General features: G+C 34.3%; 1 protein-coding gene across 2 annotated transcripts; it reads left to right on the top strand.

Annotated features, from left to right (window-relative positions):
* The first annotated feature begins 204 nt into the window (after positions 1–204).
* Positions 205–18,078, top strand: LOC144965227 (tetraspanin-3-like). 2 transcript variants are annotated; one of them, XM_078900333.1, is made up of 8 exons: positions 205–288; positions 1,208–1,399; positions 3,936–4,010; positions 4,502–4,594; positions 10,905–11,051; positions 11,242–11,325; positions 13,560–13,683; positions 14,134–18,078. In XM_078900333.1, exons 1-7 carry the CDS (start codon positions 235–237, stop codon positions 13,659–13,661), a joined length of 747 nt encoding a protein of 248 aa, XP_078756459.1. In that variant the 5' UTR covers positions 205–234; the 3' UTR covers positions 13,662–13,683; positions 14,134–18,078. The 2 variants fall into 2 exon arrangements, with proteins under 2 accessions (XP_078756459.1, XP_078756458.1); XM_078900332.1 differs by having other exon boundaries at positions 13,560–18,078.
* The last annotated feature ends 1,243 nt before the right edge of the window (positions 18,079–19,321 follow it).

Below are 19,321 nucleotides of genomic sequence, written 5' to 3'. Positions count from 1 at the left end.
TGTTATTATTATTATTATTATTATTATTATTATTATTATTATTATATATTATTATTATTATTATATTATTATTATTATTATTATTATTATTATTATTATTATTATTATTATATTTTTATTTATTTATTTAAAAAAAATATTTATTATTTATTTATTTAATTAATCAATTTATTTTTACCCTTTTTTTTTTGTCTTTTTAATTTCAGTATTTGAGAATTGATATCTACTGTCAAGATGTATGAAAAAGTTGCAAAATGTATGCTTGTATTTACAGGCTTGTGTTACCTGGTAAGAATACCTTTTTAAGTGTATGTATGGATATTTTTAGTAGTTTATTAAGCTCATTTTATCAGAAAATTATAGCAATCTTGATCAGAGACAAAAGCATCTATGATTTTGAAACAAATTAATCATTAGCCTACCATAAATATTCTGATGTTTTAGAGCACTTTCAGGGTTCACCAGTGAATTTGGGAATAATGTGCAGAAGACAGAGAAAACTTAAAAGACAGTGCAAAAATGTCCTTTCTCCTCCTTCATCCTCATATAAACTGACTGATTCAATCAGACAGCATTATTGTCGATATTAACGTCCAGAGAAGAAGAAAATTTTGGCACATTCCTGATTATCTGATTGTATAATGACATAGTGGAAATCTCTTGCATGTGTCAAAAAATCAGACAGGAATGAGAGGCCACAGTGTTGATGTAATGTAATGTAATGTAATGTTGAAATTTATATAGAGTCATTATCCATTTACAATGCTCAATCGCACTTCATAATGGCATAGAAATAATAAGTAAACAAATTAATAGATATACACATACATAAATGCTTCAAGGCCTCAACACTAAAACCAGAATATGAAGAGATTTGTAAGTGTAATATTTAGTTTTTTGTTGTTTTTTTTTTTTTGTTTTGGAAGGGATGCAGTAATTCAAATCAACTTCTTACTGATTTAGTTTAGTTAAGTGTTGGAAAAGTGAAAAAAGCTAATTTCAGAAAGGAAGATTAATTCATTTTAGAGCAAAGCAAAATATCAAATGTTTATGAGCAGTACATATCTGTAAAAGTTTTTTTATGCTGTATACAGTATACACCTTTTTAAATGTTGATTCAATAATTATAGTATTGAAATAAGCATCTACAATATTGATAAAATGGAACCGTTGAAACTATTTCTGTCATGTTTTTTCATCAAAACAGGTTTCAGCAGGTGTTCTATTGTTCGTGGGAGCTTGGGTTTTCAACACATATGGCAATTTTGATGAAATAGCTGATGCCTCCATGACACTTTTACCAGCCAGTGTCATTTTAGCAGTCGGTTGCTTTATGTGCATTGTTGGTGTCTTGGCTTGTGTGGCATCTTTCAAGAACAGCAAATGTCTGTTGTCTGTGGTAAGGTTTCTCACAGAATCATTGGTAACTTCGATAGTTATAATGACCAAAGTCCAAATAATAATCAAAAGTCTTATGGCATGGTGTCAAAAGCTAACTGTTATATTCATTAGATTGTTACCACTTTTGGTATCTACCGGCTGATGACTCAGTAGTACCCAACAATTTCATATTATGTCGAATTTTATCCAATCAAGTCCTCTGGAAAATGGCTTATGATTGATGCTGAAATTCTATAATATCGACGGAAGACAGCATGAAGCATATTTTATATTTAATATACATACTTTGAAAGTTCATCATGATGATATAGAAGATGTCATCGGTTTTTGTTTGGTTCATTGCATGACTGGATAACAACTTTAAATGCCTTGTTATGCTTATGAGGGGTTTGCGTAGACTCCTCGAAACTGGGAGAGAAGTTGCCAGGCTTCTGTACTAGCAAGAAGAGGTTGCAGCATACCGACTGAGATCGAGAGAACCTACCTAATGGCAGTGACGCTTTGTCAGTGGGGACATTCCACCTGAAAGATACTATTTCAAAAGGGATATATTTGGGCATATTTTTCACTGCTGAACTGGCAGTATTGATTTTGTAATATTTTCATTGAGTTATTTATTGCAGCAGAATACAGAAAGGATGGGTTAGTAATTAGGATATGAACAAAGTAAAATTATAACGGAGTTTGTAATTTTGATGTCAACAAAGTAAAATGATACTAGTCTTTTGTTCTCAACATTTGTCAAAGGGATTAGCCAACATTTGTCAAAGGGATTAGCCATGATGAGAGACAATAAGCTCTCACCAAACCCATTGGTCACAATGCACAGTTGTCAATCCCAAAACAAAGGATATCGGTCAGTCTCTCCTTACAACTGTCATTGTCTACCTGTTATCTAGACAAGGCATAGCCTCCTCGCCTCCTATCTAATGGTCACAGATGACCTCAAAAACCCATACTGCAATGCCCCACCCGTTTTTGTGTCTAATAGAGTGGTGATACACCCTGGCCAATCTTAATTTTTAAATCTGGCAATTTTATTTGATTGATTTCTTGAATTTACCACTTTTTGAGATCGAAATTTGTTGCGATTAACCAAAGTTTGTTGCAATTAACCAGTGACTTTTATAGGGAACTAATTCAGTGTCTTGGGAAATTTGCAATTAACCGAGTTGCGATGATCCGTAGTGGACTGTAATAATAATGATAATAATAATAATAATAATAATAATAATAATAATAATGATAATAATAATATGGTAATAATAATAATAATAATTAATAATAATAATAATGGTAATAATAATAATAATAGTAATAATGATAATAATAATAATAGTAACAATATTAAAATAATCTCCTTCTCTCTCTCTCCTCTCTCTCTCTCTCTCTCTCTTCTCTCTCTCTCTCTCTCTCTCTCTCTCTCTCTCTCTCTCTCTCTCTCTCTCTCTCTCCTCTCTCTCTCTCTCCTCTCTCTCTCTCTCTCTCTCTCTCTCTCTCTCTCTCTCTCTCTCTCTCTCTCTCTCTCTCTCCTCTCTCTTCTCTCTCTCTCTCTTCTCTCTCTCTCTCTCTCTCTCTCTCTCTCTCTCTCTCTCTCTCTCTCTCTCTCTCTCTCTCTCTCTCTCTCTCTCTCTCTCTCTCTCTCTCTCTCTCTCTCTCTCTCTCTCTCTCTCTCTCTCTCTCTCTCTCTCTCTCTCTCTCTCTCTCTCTCTCTCTCTCTCTCTCTCTCTCTCTCTCTCTCTCTCTCTCTCTCTCTCTCTCTCTCTCTCTCTCTCTCTCTCTCTCTCTCTCTCTCTCTCTCTCTCTCTCTCTTCTCTCTCTCTCTCTCTCTCTCTCTCTCTCTCCCCTCTCTCTTCTCTCTCTCTCTCTCTCTCTCTCTCTCTCTCTCTCTCTCTCTCTTCTCTCTCTCTCTCTCTCTCTCTCTCTCTCTCTCTCTCTCTCTCTCTCTCTCTCTCTCTCCTCTCTCTCTCTCTCTCTCTCTCTCTCTCTCTCTCTCTCTCTCTCTCTCTCTCTCTCTCTCTCTCTCTCTCCCTCTCTCTCTCTCTCTCTCTCTTCTCTCTCTCTCTCTCTCTCTCTCTCTCTCTCTCTCTCTCTCTCTCTCTCTCTCTCTCTCTCTCTCTTCTCTCTCTCTCTCTCTCTCTCTCTTCTCTCCTCTCTCTCTCTCTCTCTCTCTCTCTCTCTCTCTCTCTCTCTCTCTTCTCTCTCTCTCTCTCTTCTCTCTCTCTCTCTCTCTCTCTCTCTCTCTCCTCTCTCTCTCTCTCTCTCTCTCTCTCTCTCTCTCTCTCTCTCTCTCTCTCTCTCTCTCTCTCTCTCTCTCTCTACACACACAAAAGCAAGCAATCAAACATAAAGAAAACAAACAACCAAACCTATAACAAAGGATTTGAGAAAGTAGAGGCAAAAATATCACTTTGATGAAACATCATCATTCAAACTAGTCATGTCGTAGAGGCGAAGTTTGATGACATTTATATATGTGATGTGGATGATTCATTTATTCTTAATAACCCATATACACCAAATTTTCATTTCAGTTCTTCTGTCTAATTTTGATAATTTTCATTGGTGAAATCATGGGAGCTGCTCTTGGGTATTTCTACAGAGGAAAGGTAGGTTTCTTTACTTATGTTTTTTTCTTTTGGTGTTTAGCCTTATTGTAATCTTTGTCTTTTTTATTGTGGGGGAGGGGGGGGGGGGGGTTGGAAAAGTTTAGAATTATTATTTCCTGTTTAAAATGAGAAATATGATACCCTTTTTAAACGAATTTTGCTTCTTCCTTAGATTATATTTTTACTTGAGATTCAAAGATAAATTTCCCCAAGCTAGTACATGAAAAAATTATACCAGATATTTTATATATCCTAGCAATGAAATGAACTGTGGAATATTAAAAACAAGTTCAATATTTATACTTCAATTTCGTAAATAACATGTATTCTATTTTTTTTTTTTTTTATAATCAAAGGCAAAACTATTTGTGGTGTGGGTAATGATAATTACATCAAGAGGTAGATAGTATGACTCTTTTTTGCATAATGGACATTGAACTTGATGAATGAAAGCAAAGTAAATTTGGCATCTTATGTTTATCCTTTTTCAGGTTGAAGGCATCTTGCATGATGATTTGTATGATGCAGTGAATGATTATAATGTTACTATCTACCAAAAGCAGATTGATTACATGCAAAGGGAGGTGAGTTATTCTTCAGAACTTTTTTTTATGCTAAGCACAGGAGGTAAATTTTTAAGTTGAGAAAATGGAGCAGAATAGGTGAGACCCATGGATCTAAATTACATGATGGCCAACAAAGAGGAATTTCCCATGGTTCGATCAGCTGTTATTACTGTTTCATACCGGAAGTGGCTCTTTTCGTTTGATGAATAGGAAGATCAGCTCTATCAATACACTCTTATTGTCTGATGATAATTCCTATCTTTCGCTATTTTCCCTCACCTCGATTCAAAATTAATCAACTTTTTGAACAGAAATTTCTCATGGGGTTAATGACATATATTTACTAAACCATCAAACTTCATACATGTTACAGTTATAAATAGAGCAATCAAGCTGCGAATGATAGCAGTCGCTGTTTCCATAGATAAGATCAAACGAGAGAAGTGATAATGATTATTTCTTGTTAAAATATCAGTATCGCTGCTATATCGTATCTTATTGATATCGAACATTTCTGATATTGCCCAACACTTGTGTAAAAGCAAGCTGGAAGTAACTTCCGAAACTGTTGACTGTAAACAGCTTGTTTTTATTTGCTATAAGATAAATACTTTGTTATTTCGAAACAATTTTTTTTTTGGGACAATTATTATAATAATAATAATAATAATAATAGATCTTTATTGTCCATAAATATGGCAATTTGTCATTTAGTTACACTTGTTATAATGTTAAACGATAACTAAGATTGAACAGATATTTCACTCCTACTTATTTTCTCTCTCTCTCTCTCTCTCTCTCTCTCTCTCTCTCTCTCTCTCTCTCTCTCTCTCTCTCTCTCTCTCTCTCTCTCTTTCTTTCACACGTGCGATATACACAACATAAACATATTCATTTCGTTTTCAATTTGTTACGATTGTGGCAATTCGACACCAAAAATTATCATCATTATCAATTGGTCAGTTAATCTTAAATTAAATAAATTAATCAGTTAATCAGTCAACGAATCAATCCTTGGTTTTTCTGTACCATATGAAATATTCAAAATTTTTATTGCTGATGGAACGAACGTTGATTTATACTTGTTAGTTCTACATTTAATCTGACAAAACCTTCTCCCAGATGGTAAAAGACTAAATTCATGGTATAAAATATGTTTTTTATTGTTGGTAATTGAGAATGCTTTCCTTTCTATTGCTTTTCCATGAATTCTTTCTACTCCATCAAGAGGATGGTTTATTATTTTTGATGCCTCTTTGATAGATTTTGAAATTTTTGATTTATCTTTAAGTCGGCATCCTCCAAACCATATGGTGCAGCCAAACGCAATTACACTTTTAATCAATGAGTCATAAACTCTTAACATAGTTTTCTTCCTTACTTGAAATGTTCTCAATTTCCTTAGGATGTATAATATTTGGAAAAATCATACATATCATACATATATGTTTGAAATGAAACTTTTAAAATTGACTTTCTTAAAAGTCTACTGTTCCACGGGAATTTTAAAATCTAGTTTTAAACTAACTTAGCGTTTATAAGGGAAAAGTAGAGTGAAGTTTATAAGCCTAAAGTTAACCATTATCATTGAGATAAAGATTTATATCAAAGCAACTTATGATTGCAAAAATCGCAAAGACTTCCGATAGTATTTTATGGAGAATGAAGAGGTGTCTAAAGTAAACACTTGAGATTTAGACCCAGTAATCTATTAAAACGGAAATGACTTTGTGCACAGTGTCCACTTTGTTTTGAGTCCTTTCCTTCAACGTCCATGGTGAGACCCAATCATCTAATTTTACCATCTCTTATGACAGTAAACATGAGATCCCTTAACAAAATTGATGAACTTAGATAATTGTGTAGTTTTGTCATGATTATAAACACGCATCCATTCTCAGCATTACAGAGTCATGGTTGATCCCTAACACACCATCACCACTATTTGAGACTGATAACTTCTCAATGTTTAGAATTGACAGAAGCACCGGGATAAGAAATGCAGGATGGTATTTCATTAACTGTACAGACCTGTCATTCATACCAATTAATCTGTCTCAAACCGATTTTTATGGGCAAAAATTCTGATATACCGATATACAGATATTACAGCTTGCCATACCGATTTTTAAAATAGATGTTTTTTTGTTTTTTTTATTTTGTTTTTGAATATTAAAAAACGAAGTCTTATCAATACACATAAATTAAGACACAAATTGTGGTTCTTTCCAGAGGGTGTACAGCAATGTTATAAAGTCGTAAATTTAACATCTTCGGCGTAAAGGTTGTAAATGGTTGTAAATTTGCATCTATGGTTGTAAAAACTCGTAAATTTGGTGAAGATTCCAAGAATTAGAAAATGAAAATCATGAAAATTTAAACCTGAGAGGACAAAATTGTGATTGAAAATGACGAGGCTTTATCAAGTTCAATCCGCCATTTTGAAAAACAGGTGAATGTCTCTCACTGGTGATATACATGATGTACGAGAATTGGTTGTCAGTTATTGCCATTCAGGCACCCCCACCAACATGGGGAGGCTCTTCTGATCCAGTCTATAAGGCTGGCCCCCCGGAAATATGCAAAAAAATATCCCAAATTATGCGGGAGAAATGGCAAATTATGCGGGGGGGAAAAGGCAAATTATGCAAGGGAAATTACAAGTTATGCAAAACAAGAAAAAAGTAATAAATCGCTGTCTAAATTTTTCCATTGAATTATTTACATTTAACCAATTCAAAATTAAAGAACTACAACGCAAATTCAAAACTTAATTATTTGTTGTAGCACAGAAAAGCTAGATGTCGCAGAGACGATTTGCTAAGACTCCTGCACCTGTCTGACAATATCAGATTGTAAACAGAAAAGCTGCGCTCAGCATCAGCGCTGTTGATCGTGGTGTATATGTACCACTTGGCACAAGCAGCCAAAGCGGACACTTCATCAGAAATGGACTGCCAAAAATGTGGCTAGTCAACAGAAGAGGTGATGGAGTTCTTCACCGCGAGGGGCCCAAGCTGCCGGGTGAACCTCGTGATCTCCTCCTCGGGTACAGTTTTAAGCTTTGTGAGGCTCTCAAGTTGATCCCAAGGTGGAGACAGGAGCAGCTTAGCAGGGTTGAAAAATGGGAAGTCACTGTCACGTTTTTGGGAACATCGTTGGCCTTTTTCGGTTTCATTTTTCTTCATACAATGGTCATAAATTCACGCAAAAAAACAAAAACAAACCATATTTTGCATAATTATGCGGTAAAAGGTGAATTATGCGGCCGCATTGCGGTAAGTGGCAAATTATGCAGCCGCACTGCAGCCGCATCTGTCGCGTTTTCCTGGGGGGCCAGATATGGTGCACTGACCCATGTGGAACAAACACAAGACTACAACATCGCTCACTTCCAAATTGACACCCCTCTCCCCTGAGCAAACATCTATCTTTGTTGACTACTACCCTTTCAATACCCAACTGTTTTCTCCCAAAGTTTTGACCACCACATAACTCCTTCATTCCAATCACTTCCAAGGGACTCCTTCATCTCTCTTTGTTTTGCTACTACTACTACCACTGCTACTACTACTACTACGACCACTATTACGACTACTACTACTACTCCTTCTACTACTACTACTACTACTACTACTACTACTTCTACTACTACTACTACTACTATTATTATTTTTAGAATATCGATATGGAATTACTAAAGTAAGACCTAAGTCTTTAAACAAAAAATTGTCACACCATGGACGCCGACATACTTAACGCCGCAATACTGTTAACTGACATGCCCCTGAAAGAACTAGGATAGTAAAATTGTGAACTCAAGCTTCATGGTATAACACATACATGAAGAACAACAAAGGAGACAATCAAATCGAAAATGGCATAAATCTCAACTACCAGCTGATAGAGAAAAGTATTTAATTGACAAAAGAAAGTTATACCATATAAATACATTGACTATTTAATGCTATTATGATATGAAATTTTCGACTGTGAAATCACGAATCTAAAACATTTTCCAACTAAAATTTCTGAATATTACCTCCCCACCTGTTTTGGCCAATATTTCAAAGAAAATTTTAATTGATTAGAAATGAATTAGAAACTTATCCTTTAGATACAAATTTTGAACTGTTTACGGGTGACAGTCTTTCACAGTTTATTGAAGTCAGTGATAGTGAAGGCAAAGACATATTCTCTCGGCTGCTTTAAAAGGCTGCGAGTTAGATCCGATTAAAATCGACATTTTAAAATTATTCAAATTAATACCATCCATCACTCTCATCATGAATAAATCACTTAAACTCAATGTTGTGCCTGATATCTACAATATTGTTTATGTTAAACCCTTATTGAAAAAAATAATCTTTACAAAGAAAATTTTAAAAACTATCGTCCTATCCCTAATCTTCCCTTCTTATCAAAAGTTCTTGTAATGCTGGTCCTAAAACAACTTCTAGCTCACCTTAAAATAAATTTCATGGAAGAAATCTTTGTCTGCCTACAGAGATAACCATTTGACTGAAACTGCTCTAGTCTGGGTTGTAAATGATCTTCTTCAAATCATAGATAAGGGTTCCTTCACACTTCTTAACTTTCTTGAGTTATCATCTGCTTTTCACAATATCAATCACGACATACTGTTAAAACGTTTAGAAATAACCTTCAGCATTTCTGGTATGGCACTCAGCTGGTTTAAATCTTATTTATTAGATAGAAAACAAATTGTGGTTGTAAATAGTTTGAAGTTTGATCAAATTTCTTTGGAATGTGGGTTCCCACAGGGATCAGTTCTTGGACATGTGCTCTTTTTCTCTACATACATCCATTTTCAAAGGTTATCAGGGGCTTTGACCTGTCCTACCACCAATATGCTGATGGCACCCAGTTGTTTGGATCTGAATGTACCAAAAACTTACAAACTGGGTGGGGTTCCTGACTTCCCATTGTGGACAGGGAGGTACTTATTGTGTTTTCTATCCCTCTATATCTGTTTTCCAACATGCTTTCTGTCTTTGTCTTGGAATGAGATTACTTGGTTTTGTCCTGGCCTTGGCTGGATACCCACTGGGAGGGAAACAGTCAAATGTATAGTCAGAGTTTTGGGAGATGTTTTTCTTGTAAATCAACTCTCTGTTCTGCATTGTATTATTTTTGTTTTACCTTTATATGATTTGTAAACATTTGAGTGTGTTCCTCTTAATCGGGACCTGTGCTTGTGTCAGGATGAGACATTTAGGTGATCTCAATCTAATTACAATGAAAGTGTGCTCTTGGAATCTATGTCTTCCCTGTTTGAACTAATTCCCTTTTGTCTTCCTTTTTTCTTGGGTACTTTAATTTTGTAATTCTAGAACTTTCTACTATCCCATTTTCTTCCTTTTTAATGCCACTGATATGATCTAAATGTATTGCAAGCGCCGTAAAACCCTTAAAAACAATCAAACAAACAAAAACTTAAAATGTCATAAGTACATGTGAAAAATGTGTAATGGGTGTGGGTTGGATGGTTGGGAACAGGCTAAGGCTAAATGATGGCAAAATGGAGGTGATGTATGAAGGGAACAGAAGATTTTGGAATGAGACGAAATCGAAAGTAGGAGAGGTATCAAGAGATATTGTTGAAAGGTAAAAAATCTGGAGCATTCATAGATTCAGAACACCAAATTAAGACAATGATCCAGTCATTGATGTGTCAGTTGAAAAAAATTGGATCTACTCGACAGTTCCTTTCTGAGGATGTTACCAAGAAACTTGTCATTTCTCTTTTATTTTCAAAGCTGGATTACTGTAATGCTCTGTAGTTTCGTGACTCAGAAATAAGCTCAAGCAGCTGCAGATGATCCAAAATAATGCTGCCAGATTGGTCTTTCGAAAGCAGAGGTTTGACTCTCCTTCAAAGTTTACACTGGTTGCTTGTTGAGATAAAGGTCAAATTCAAGCATGTGTCCTAGTTTATCGTTGTCTGGAAAACACTGCCCCTCCCTACGGTACAGAACTCCACAACACGATCTTTGCATTCCTCCAATGACACCACCCATTTGGCTATCCCACGCATTCATGAAAAGGAGGGAACAAGGTCCGTTTCTCATTTTGGTCCGACTGTATGGAACATCATTCCACAGAGCATCTGGGAGTCCAAATCATTGTCTGTGTTCAAGAAATCCTTGAAAACATCTCTTTTTTGATGCATGTATTTTCTTTGATATTGTTTTGTGTTGATGTAAAGTGCCAAGAGCCTCCTGGTTGAGGATACTGTGCACTCTATAAGAAAGTCTATTTTTATTATTTAATTCACCATAAAACCCACCATTTTCCTCTATTACAGCTTCATTGTTGTGGTGTACATAATGCCTCTGACTGGTTGCAATCCACCTCCTGGGATGCCCACAATAATGACACTGTACCACAGTCATGCTGCATGCACTCAAGTCCCTGCAATACCTCTATTGAGGCAAAAGAGATTTACACGGAGGTGAGACTTGAAGCCATGCTTTGTTTTAATTTTTTTTTCCACATTCATTTTAGTTAGATTGCAAATCAAGCTATTTGATTTTCGTTCAAATGTTTTTAAATGAGTCTTTTAAATATACTAGGTTTGTTAATTGTAATGCTTTTTACACTAAACATGTCTTTTTTAATTCTTTTCATTTTTATTGCTTCAGGGATGCCTAGATAAGCTGGAAGACAAATTCAGTGACAATTTGATTTACATTGCAGTCTCTGTTGTCATCATGGCCTGCCTTCAGGTTGGTACTCTATGACAATAACTATTAAGTCAAGATTTATCAAATGTCATTGACATTTTTGTACTTCAGACGCTGGCCATGCTCTATAACCTGTTATTTTGTATTATGTCTGTGTGTTACCAACTTGGCTATTGAATTGGTTCTATTTTGTGAGCCCCATGATACCCTATCACAGACTTGCTTAACACATGTGATACAGTGGTCTCCATTTATTTCCACTACGGTTTTAACTCTTAAGTTGCTAACAAATCTAGCACTAATTTTTTCCCAGTTGCTTGGCATTTTGGCAAAAATAAGTTTAAAATGGGTAATGTAAGTAATAATGCAACAACAAGATAACTACTAGTCCCACATTCTTGAAATTCACAGGGATAGTACTGGATAGTTTTGTGAACATGCCACCGCAATCAAATTTGCAAATAAGGTCATGTGACCATGGCAGCCATCTTGGAAAGCTAATTTATATGCAAATTTGCTATGTTATAGTACATTTTGACCCATAATTCCACCCAAAACGAAAATAAACATTTCAAGGCTGGATATTATTGACAATTGTATGTAATTAGAAATTTATAAAAAGTTGTGGTGTTTCCTTTTATTTTGTTACTGTTATGTGATAAGTAAATTGACTGAAAAATATTCAAAATCATAGAGAGAATGAAAGACTACATTATCAGAAAATAGAAGCCTAAATTAGCACAGAAATTGTCTTTTCTTGTTCATTCGACTCAATATCCTTTGGGTTTGTATTTTCAGTAAAGTTCATTAGCCATTCAACAGGATGTCAAAAACATTCCAAACCCATTCATTATCAACACCATCACAAGCACCACGCCCACTTCTGTCACACCCACCACTAGTTTGAGGCCCTATCTCTTCGTCATTATCAATATCAATGAAACTGGAACAAAAAACGAGTTCTTGAAACCCCAATGTCAGAATCATTATCATAATCGTCATTGTCTAAGAATAAATCAACTCCTTAATCAGAATCATGTCTGTTTATTTCTACATCTTCATCTGAGTCCCTCTGTTAGAACTGCAACATAAACAATATCAATAATTTCATTGCAGAATGTCAATGAGACCATCATTGTGCACTTTCTCAGTAAAGGTCTTAGAGAGTTCTTGCAGTCACAGTCACACAGCGGTTCAATATTGATACTTGTATGCTTTGTATTTCACTCATTTATCACAGCTATATGAGTGACGCCTTTTGGCGTATTTAGCAACCCAGCCGGCATTACAGACCTATGACTTGCAGTGTATTTAGCAACTAAAGAGTTAAGCATGATCTAGTTATGAGCATGCTCTGAAACAGATTTTTACTATTTAAATTTACCCCTTATAAGCAGACCTACCCAAATGGTCTCTTCTTATAAGCACACTCTTTTTCTAACCAAGCCTTTCAAATGTTGAAATAAAGAGACAAATTGCTCTTTGATATCCTAAAGTCTTCGGTTCTTGAGACCATGTCACACGATGATGACGATGTTGGTAGTGATTCTGGTGATGAATCAGACATTAATTGAAGTTAATTTTGAAATGGAAGAGACATCATTAGAACCCGATATTGGTGAAAATAGTGATCCATAACCCCAGAGTGGTCAGACTCACACATCCTACACAATGTCAAACTAGAAGATTTTTCGGCATTTTCAGGTCAAGCATATATGTTTCTTGTTATCAAAATGTAGATAAATTGTTCCTCTATCTAACACAATTTAAAATATGAAAATCCCACTGATTTATTTGTGATGTGTGGTAAATTTTCCATTAAGAGTTATTTCCCTGTACTTGGTTGTTTGGATTAAACTTTCTGAGATTGGGCTGTCAAGCAATGGGTTCATGTAGTATCATTCACAACTAGCATCTGTTCTGGCAACTACCTTGTTGAGAGCCATTCTTTATCCAACCGTCATCCTGTACACATGTATCTTATGTTAATGTTATTTAATAAATGTTCTTACTGTAACAATTTGGTTTGTTGATTCTTGGAAATATACTTATTATTAATTAGTGATCTAAGAAACAACAAAATGCTACAGGTACTGTCCAAAAATAATTGAAAAAAAAGTCAAACAAATGAAAAGAACCGCCACAGTAAATATTAAAAACTGAAAAGGCAGCACAAGGCTTATGCAAGTAATCAAATCAAGTGAAATATTTTGAAGTAGAGTCTGCTTGAAAATGATAAGAAGAAAATAACCCTGTTAAACTATTTCTCTTTACAGCTTTTGGCTTTGATCTGCACATGTGTTTTGGTTTGTCGAACCAGAGAACAGATTCCTTATGTGGCCTTTGGTGAGCAGGTTGGTGGAGGACTTCATGTCTAAGGAAAGGCCTGGATTTTTACATGTAGGACAACAGTGATAGTTTATGCAAAGAATTGAATGAACATATGTGATGTCTTGAGTCAGAAATATTTCTTTGAATTTCTCATAACTTTTATATTTACGAAGTGATTAATTCTCTTATGTAATTTTGTCTCCAAAACGGTGGGTCTATTTTATGTTTTCTGTTTAAAGAATCTTAAATAGTAAATGTAATGATTGTATTCTTTTTTTAAATAATTATTTTATACCAATAGAATGAGGATGATTAAAAAATGTTCTTGCTTTTAACATTGTTGCATCATATCATTAATAAAGGAAGGTTAGAGATAATACTAGTGGAATCAAGTATTTAAGCTGTTGTTTCTCTTTTATAAACTTAAGAAGTTAAATGATTTATTTTTGCAATCATCATTATTATTATTATTATTATTATTATTATTATTATTATTATTATTATTATTATTATCAACAGTCGATCAAAGATTCATGTATATTTCAAACAAGAATTCAATGCATGACCTATGCATCAGGCTAATGTGGTAATGTATTTGGGTCGATCAAGTACTGAAATTAAATTTTAAACTCATTATTATAAACATCTTAGAAAATTGATATGCTTTTTTTGAGAGAGAAAAAGAATGTCATTTCATAAATCTTATGGCCAAAGCTTTAAATCAAATTAACATAGCTGCCAGATGTCCGCTAATTGGAGGATTTCCACCATTTTGGCTTTGATTTTCTGCGCTAATTCTGGGTGGGGTTCCTGACCTCCCATAGTGGGCAGGGAGGCACTTACTGTATCTTCTATCCCCCTTTATTTTTTTTCCAACATGCTTTCTGTCTTTGTCTTTGGATGAAATTGCTTGGTTTTGTCCTGGCACTGGCCGGTTATCCTAGCTGGTAGGGAAATAGTCAAATGTATAGTTAGTTTTGGGAGATATTATTTTCTTTGTTATGCACTGTATTATGTTTATTTACATATTATATATGATTTGTAAACATTTGAGTGTATTCCTCCTAGTGAGGACCTGTGCTTGTTTATAGATGAGACTTTTAGGTGATCTCAAACTAAGTACTTCGATAGTGTGCTCTTGTAATTTACATCTGTTTCCTATTTGAACCAATTCCCCTTTGTCCTACATTTCTTGGGTGCTTTAATTGTGATTCCAGAACTTTTTACTATCCCATTTTCTTCCTTTTTACTGGCGCTGATATGACCTTAGGGAGCGTTCACATATTACGTCATCAAAAATTTGCCCTTTTTAGACCCCCCCCCCCCTCCCCCAAGTCATCACTTGTCATCATTGACCTGACTCCCCCAACAGATGATGACGTCATCTAATTTAATAAAAACTAAAAGATAACTTTAATTTCACAATATTTATTATTCATTTTTCAAACCATAAACATTGATTATCAACGTTTGATAAAACACATTCAGACATTTTATTAATTTCAGAAACTGTTGATAATTTATGTTTTACGATACAATGGGGACATAAAATTTAAATTTGCAAAGATAAAATCTAACAAACATTATTTAAATTAGGCTACTTGATGCAGGTGCTATTTAAAAAAATTCAGAAAGTGTAATTTAAAATAGTATAGGAGGCAAATTATTTTATAGCATATTAGTCTTTTAGTGGAATGAATTTCTGTTTCAATTTCCAAACATAAAATTGATTGATTCAAAAATGTTTCTGCCTTGGACCTCTGGCAATGTACTATAAATAGTATCATCAATTTCATCTTCATCGTCATCACTTTCTCCCATTTGCTGTTCTTCTTGTATGCCGCATTTTCGTGAATGGTCTTTCATTGCTGTGATCGAGGAGTGATACAATGAACATTTAGGGCAAGTTCGCCTTTTGAGAAGTGATACCCCTTTCCCATCTTGTTTCTTGAGAGATGGGCAATACTCATCATAGCAATTTATCTTTAGCTGTTTTGAAAGGAACAAACTTTGAAATAGGCTTCCAAATCTTCCATTATTGCCTATCTCCAAACCATCATCACATGAAGCAAGTGGTACAGGTGGTGGCAGAAAACGCTCTGGAAAAAAAGATGAATAGTTAGTACGCCAAGGTTTGCAGCATGAGTTGTCACTGCATTTCACTATTTGCAGCAGATATTGGGATTGTGTTTTATCTTCCAATCATCTGTTTCTTGAAATTGAAGTTTGGGTCTTGGATTTTCAGGTGGAGGGATGAATTTTCCAACTACTGGGTATCCATCTATTATCAACTCGGACCAAATATTGGCTAAATGATTAATTTTTCACCTTTTTGCTGATTTATTTGGAATGCCATTTTTGAAGCTCTTGCATTAAATAAAATAGGCCTAATTTGCCTATGTTTTGATGACATCATCTTGGGTCTGACCCCCCCCCCCCTCCCCCATGTCAACATTTGGTAGACCCCCCTCCCCCCCTAGCTGATGACGTAATATGTGAACGCTCCCTTAATGTGTTGCGAGTGCTGTAAAACCCCTAAAAACAAAACAAACAACATCTGCGCTAATTTCTGCTATTCCTATATGTCATATTTTAATACTCTATAACTTTCCTCCTTTTTCCTGATTTTTTAGAAGTTTTTCTCCTTTTTGAAATTTCTAACTGGCAGCTATGAGTTGACAAGACATAATGCTAGGTTGAAGCAGTGATTCATTTATATCATAGTATATCATCTGGCAATAACACAAGTTGCTAATTTACTCATTCATCACACACAAAATTGCTGAGTATGTTGTATTATTTATTTATTGTTTTTTTTTTTTTTTGAAAATGCGTGTTTGACTTTGGTCTTTTTAAAAGTCAGACATAGTCTTTTTTCTTTTCTATTTTTTGGAACCCGGTAGCACAATCAGAACACTTGACTGACAGGCAAATGAATCTGTCTATAGTCAATCTTTTTTCTTCTTTTTTTTTTGTCTCTGCCCATCGAGCAGGTAGTATCGTGGCTTGTTACATCGGGCAAAAACCATTTTTAAGGTGTTCTGTGACCTTTTGATACATTCATATATCTGATCTTTCATGGTGTTTGTTACTGTATGATTGATTAAACTCGGATCTCTTGGTTTTTTTAAAAGGAAAGCCGCTGTAATTTTGCTTATTTATAGTAGGTCAGGGTGAAAGGGGTTCTAATTATTATTTGATTACCTTTGAGAAAAAATTAAAATAAAAGGAAAACTAATACATTAAACAGTTGGCAATTTGGCAACCTTGTGTTAGACTTCTGACACTAATTTAGTTGATTTCATATTATGACCATAACACCGTACATTTCTAATTGTGAGAAATTTGACACAATTGTCCTTTTTTAAAAACCAACCTAGAGATAAATTGTGTACTTTTGATATATGTTTATAGAATGGATAGCTGTCCACTTGAGATTATTTTTTTAGATAGATTGAATCTAGTCCATCGTAGATTTTTTTTCCCCTTTCTTTTAACACAATTACTTTTTGAAATGCTCAGTTGCTCTACTTTTAAAGCTTACCTTAATTTTCATCACCTTGGTCATATCATTCTTTAGTCCTTGGTATGAAAGACTTCAATGCAATAGGAATAATATTAAATTATTGTATCCAGCTTTGTAATAATATGTTTTACACATTTGACCTTGTTTTCTTTCTTTCTACAAGATTCGACGTTATTGCAATTATTTTTTCATTATATATTATTTTTGGAATGGTGTCAAAAGTGATGGCCCTCTCTAATCTTTCTAGAAAGCAAATGATAGGAAATAAATTTCACATTTGTAAATAAGTTCTCCTGAGTTAATGATGGATTACTGGTTTGTTATTATAAATAGCATTATCACTCTGTGCTTTTAGAAAAATAAGGAGTCATTGGGTCTTGTAGATACTGAAACTTTTTTTTTTAATTTAAGAAATCGATAATTTAATCAAGTTAAATATACAAAATGTTGAATTTTGTGAAATTGCAATTTCATCGAAATCATCAAGACTTCTGTTATTCGCTGTTCTTGGTATATTTCATTCAGTACGCATGTTTATGTATTCTCTCTATTCTTGAATGTGATACAATGTTATTAAACCCTGCGGTTGCCATGATAAACCTGTAATTGTATGCTTTGTTTTAATGTTTATGTACTCTTGTTAAGGAGGAAGATATATTTTCTTATTTTTTATTACAAAGAAAGAGAGAGAGAGAGAGAGTGTGTGCGTGTGTGTGTGTGTGTGTGTAATTGATTTCCATGCCATTATGTAAATACATGTTTTGATAATTGTATGCACATTTATTTACATCTTGAAATGTTTCTTCTTTTTTTTTTATATTCTATTAGGTTCTACAATGCATCCTCTATACCATTTGATATTTACATATTTTCTTTTTATTCTTGAGTCACATCGGGTTTCAAATTTATCATTAATAAACAAGAGATTCGTCAGCATAGCTCTGTTTTTGCAGTTTGTTTTTTAGTTGTTTCTGTGTGTGTGGGTTTTTTTGTGTTTTTTTTATATCTTTATTTAAAATTTTTTGGGGGTTAAATATTTGTTTCTTTAATTTATATAACTACAAATATTTTATGGGAAACATTGGTTACCTTCATGTCAATATTATTTTTGGTCTCAAACTGAATTGAGTCTTATTAAGCATTGTCAAGAAAATTATAGTGAGATAGCTGAATGGTAACCCTCAATCTTCCATGCTGTCGTTTTTATCCCCATGATATATTAAATTATTGTATATTTTCATATGACTCTCTGCCTTTGTCCTGGAATATGCTTATTTAATTCTGCCAAGACCATCTCTGGACTTATGTAAAGATGAAAACAAATCTGTTTTAAGAGAGGAAATATTTGTTGTCTTAAGTTAAACATGTCGTCTTATCGATACCTCTGGGTGGGGATCCTGACCTCCCATAGTGGGCAGGGGGGTACATACTGTGTCTTCTATCCCCTTATATCTGTTTTCCACCATGCTTTCTGTCTTTGTCTTGGAATGAGTTTACTTAGTTTTTTTCCTGGCCCTGGTCGGAGTCCTGGCTGGGAGGGAAACAGTCAAATGCATAGTTATTGTTTTGGGAGATGATATTTTTTTCCTTGTAAATCATCTCTGTTATGTATTAGTATATTTGTTATTTTTTAATGTATAATGTAAGCATTTGAGTGTGTTCCTCTTTGTTGGATTTTGTTCTTGTGTCCGGATGAGACTTATAGGTGATCTCAAACTAAGTACATTGGTGGTATGCTCTTGGAATCTACATCTGATCCCTATTTGTTCCCAGTTCCCCTATGTCTTACTTTCTCTTGGATGCTTCAATTGTAATTCTAGAACTTTTTACTTTCCCATTTTCTTCCTTTTTACTGGCGCTGATATAACCTAAATGTGTTGCAAGCGCCGTAAAACCCTTAAAAACAAAAACAAACATTATCGATACCTGTGTCTGAAGGATATTAGGCATTTTATGGATTTAAAATGATGTTTTATCGCTTTTACTGATTTGTTATTGACCGGAGAATCGTTTTGAGTGGGAAACGTTCCGTGTTTGGTATTTTGTCATTTACTATTTTATTTTTTTTGTTACTGATTTGCACTTTGCATTGATTTTTATGAAGATGATTTTATCTCTGTTTATAACTGTAGTTTCAAGACTAGTGACTAGTCACATTGATTGTTGATTCTGGGTTGGGTT

Source organism: Berghia stephanieae, chromosome 2 (assembly GCF_034508935.2).
Source record: "Berghia stephanieae isolate SIO BIC M18660-M18661 chromosome 2, UCSD_Bste_1.3, whole genome shotgun sequence".
Classification (NCBI taxonomy): domain Eukaryota; kingdom Metazoa; phylum Mollusca; class Gastropoda; order Nudibranchia; family Aeolidiidae; genus Berghia; species Berghia stephanieae.
The sequence above is the reverse complement of the archived record's forward strand: the minus strand, read 5'-3'. Positions and strand labels throughout refer to the sequence as shown.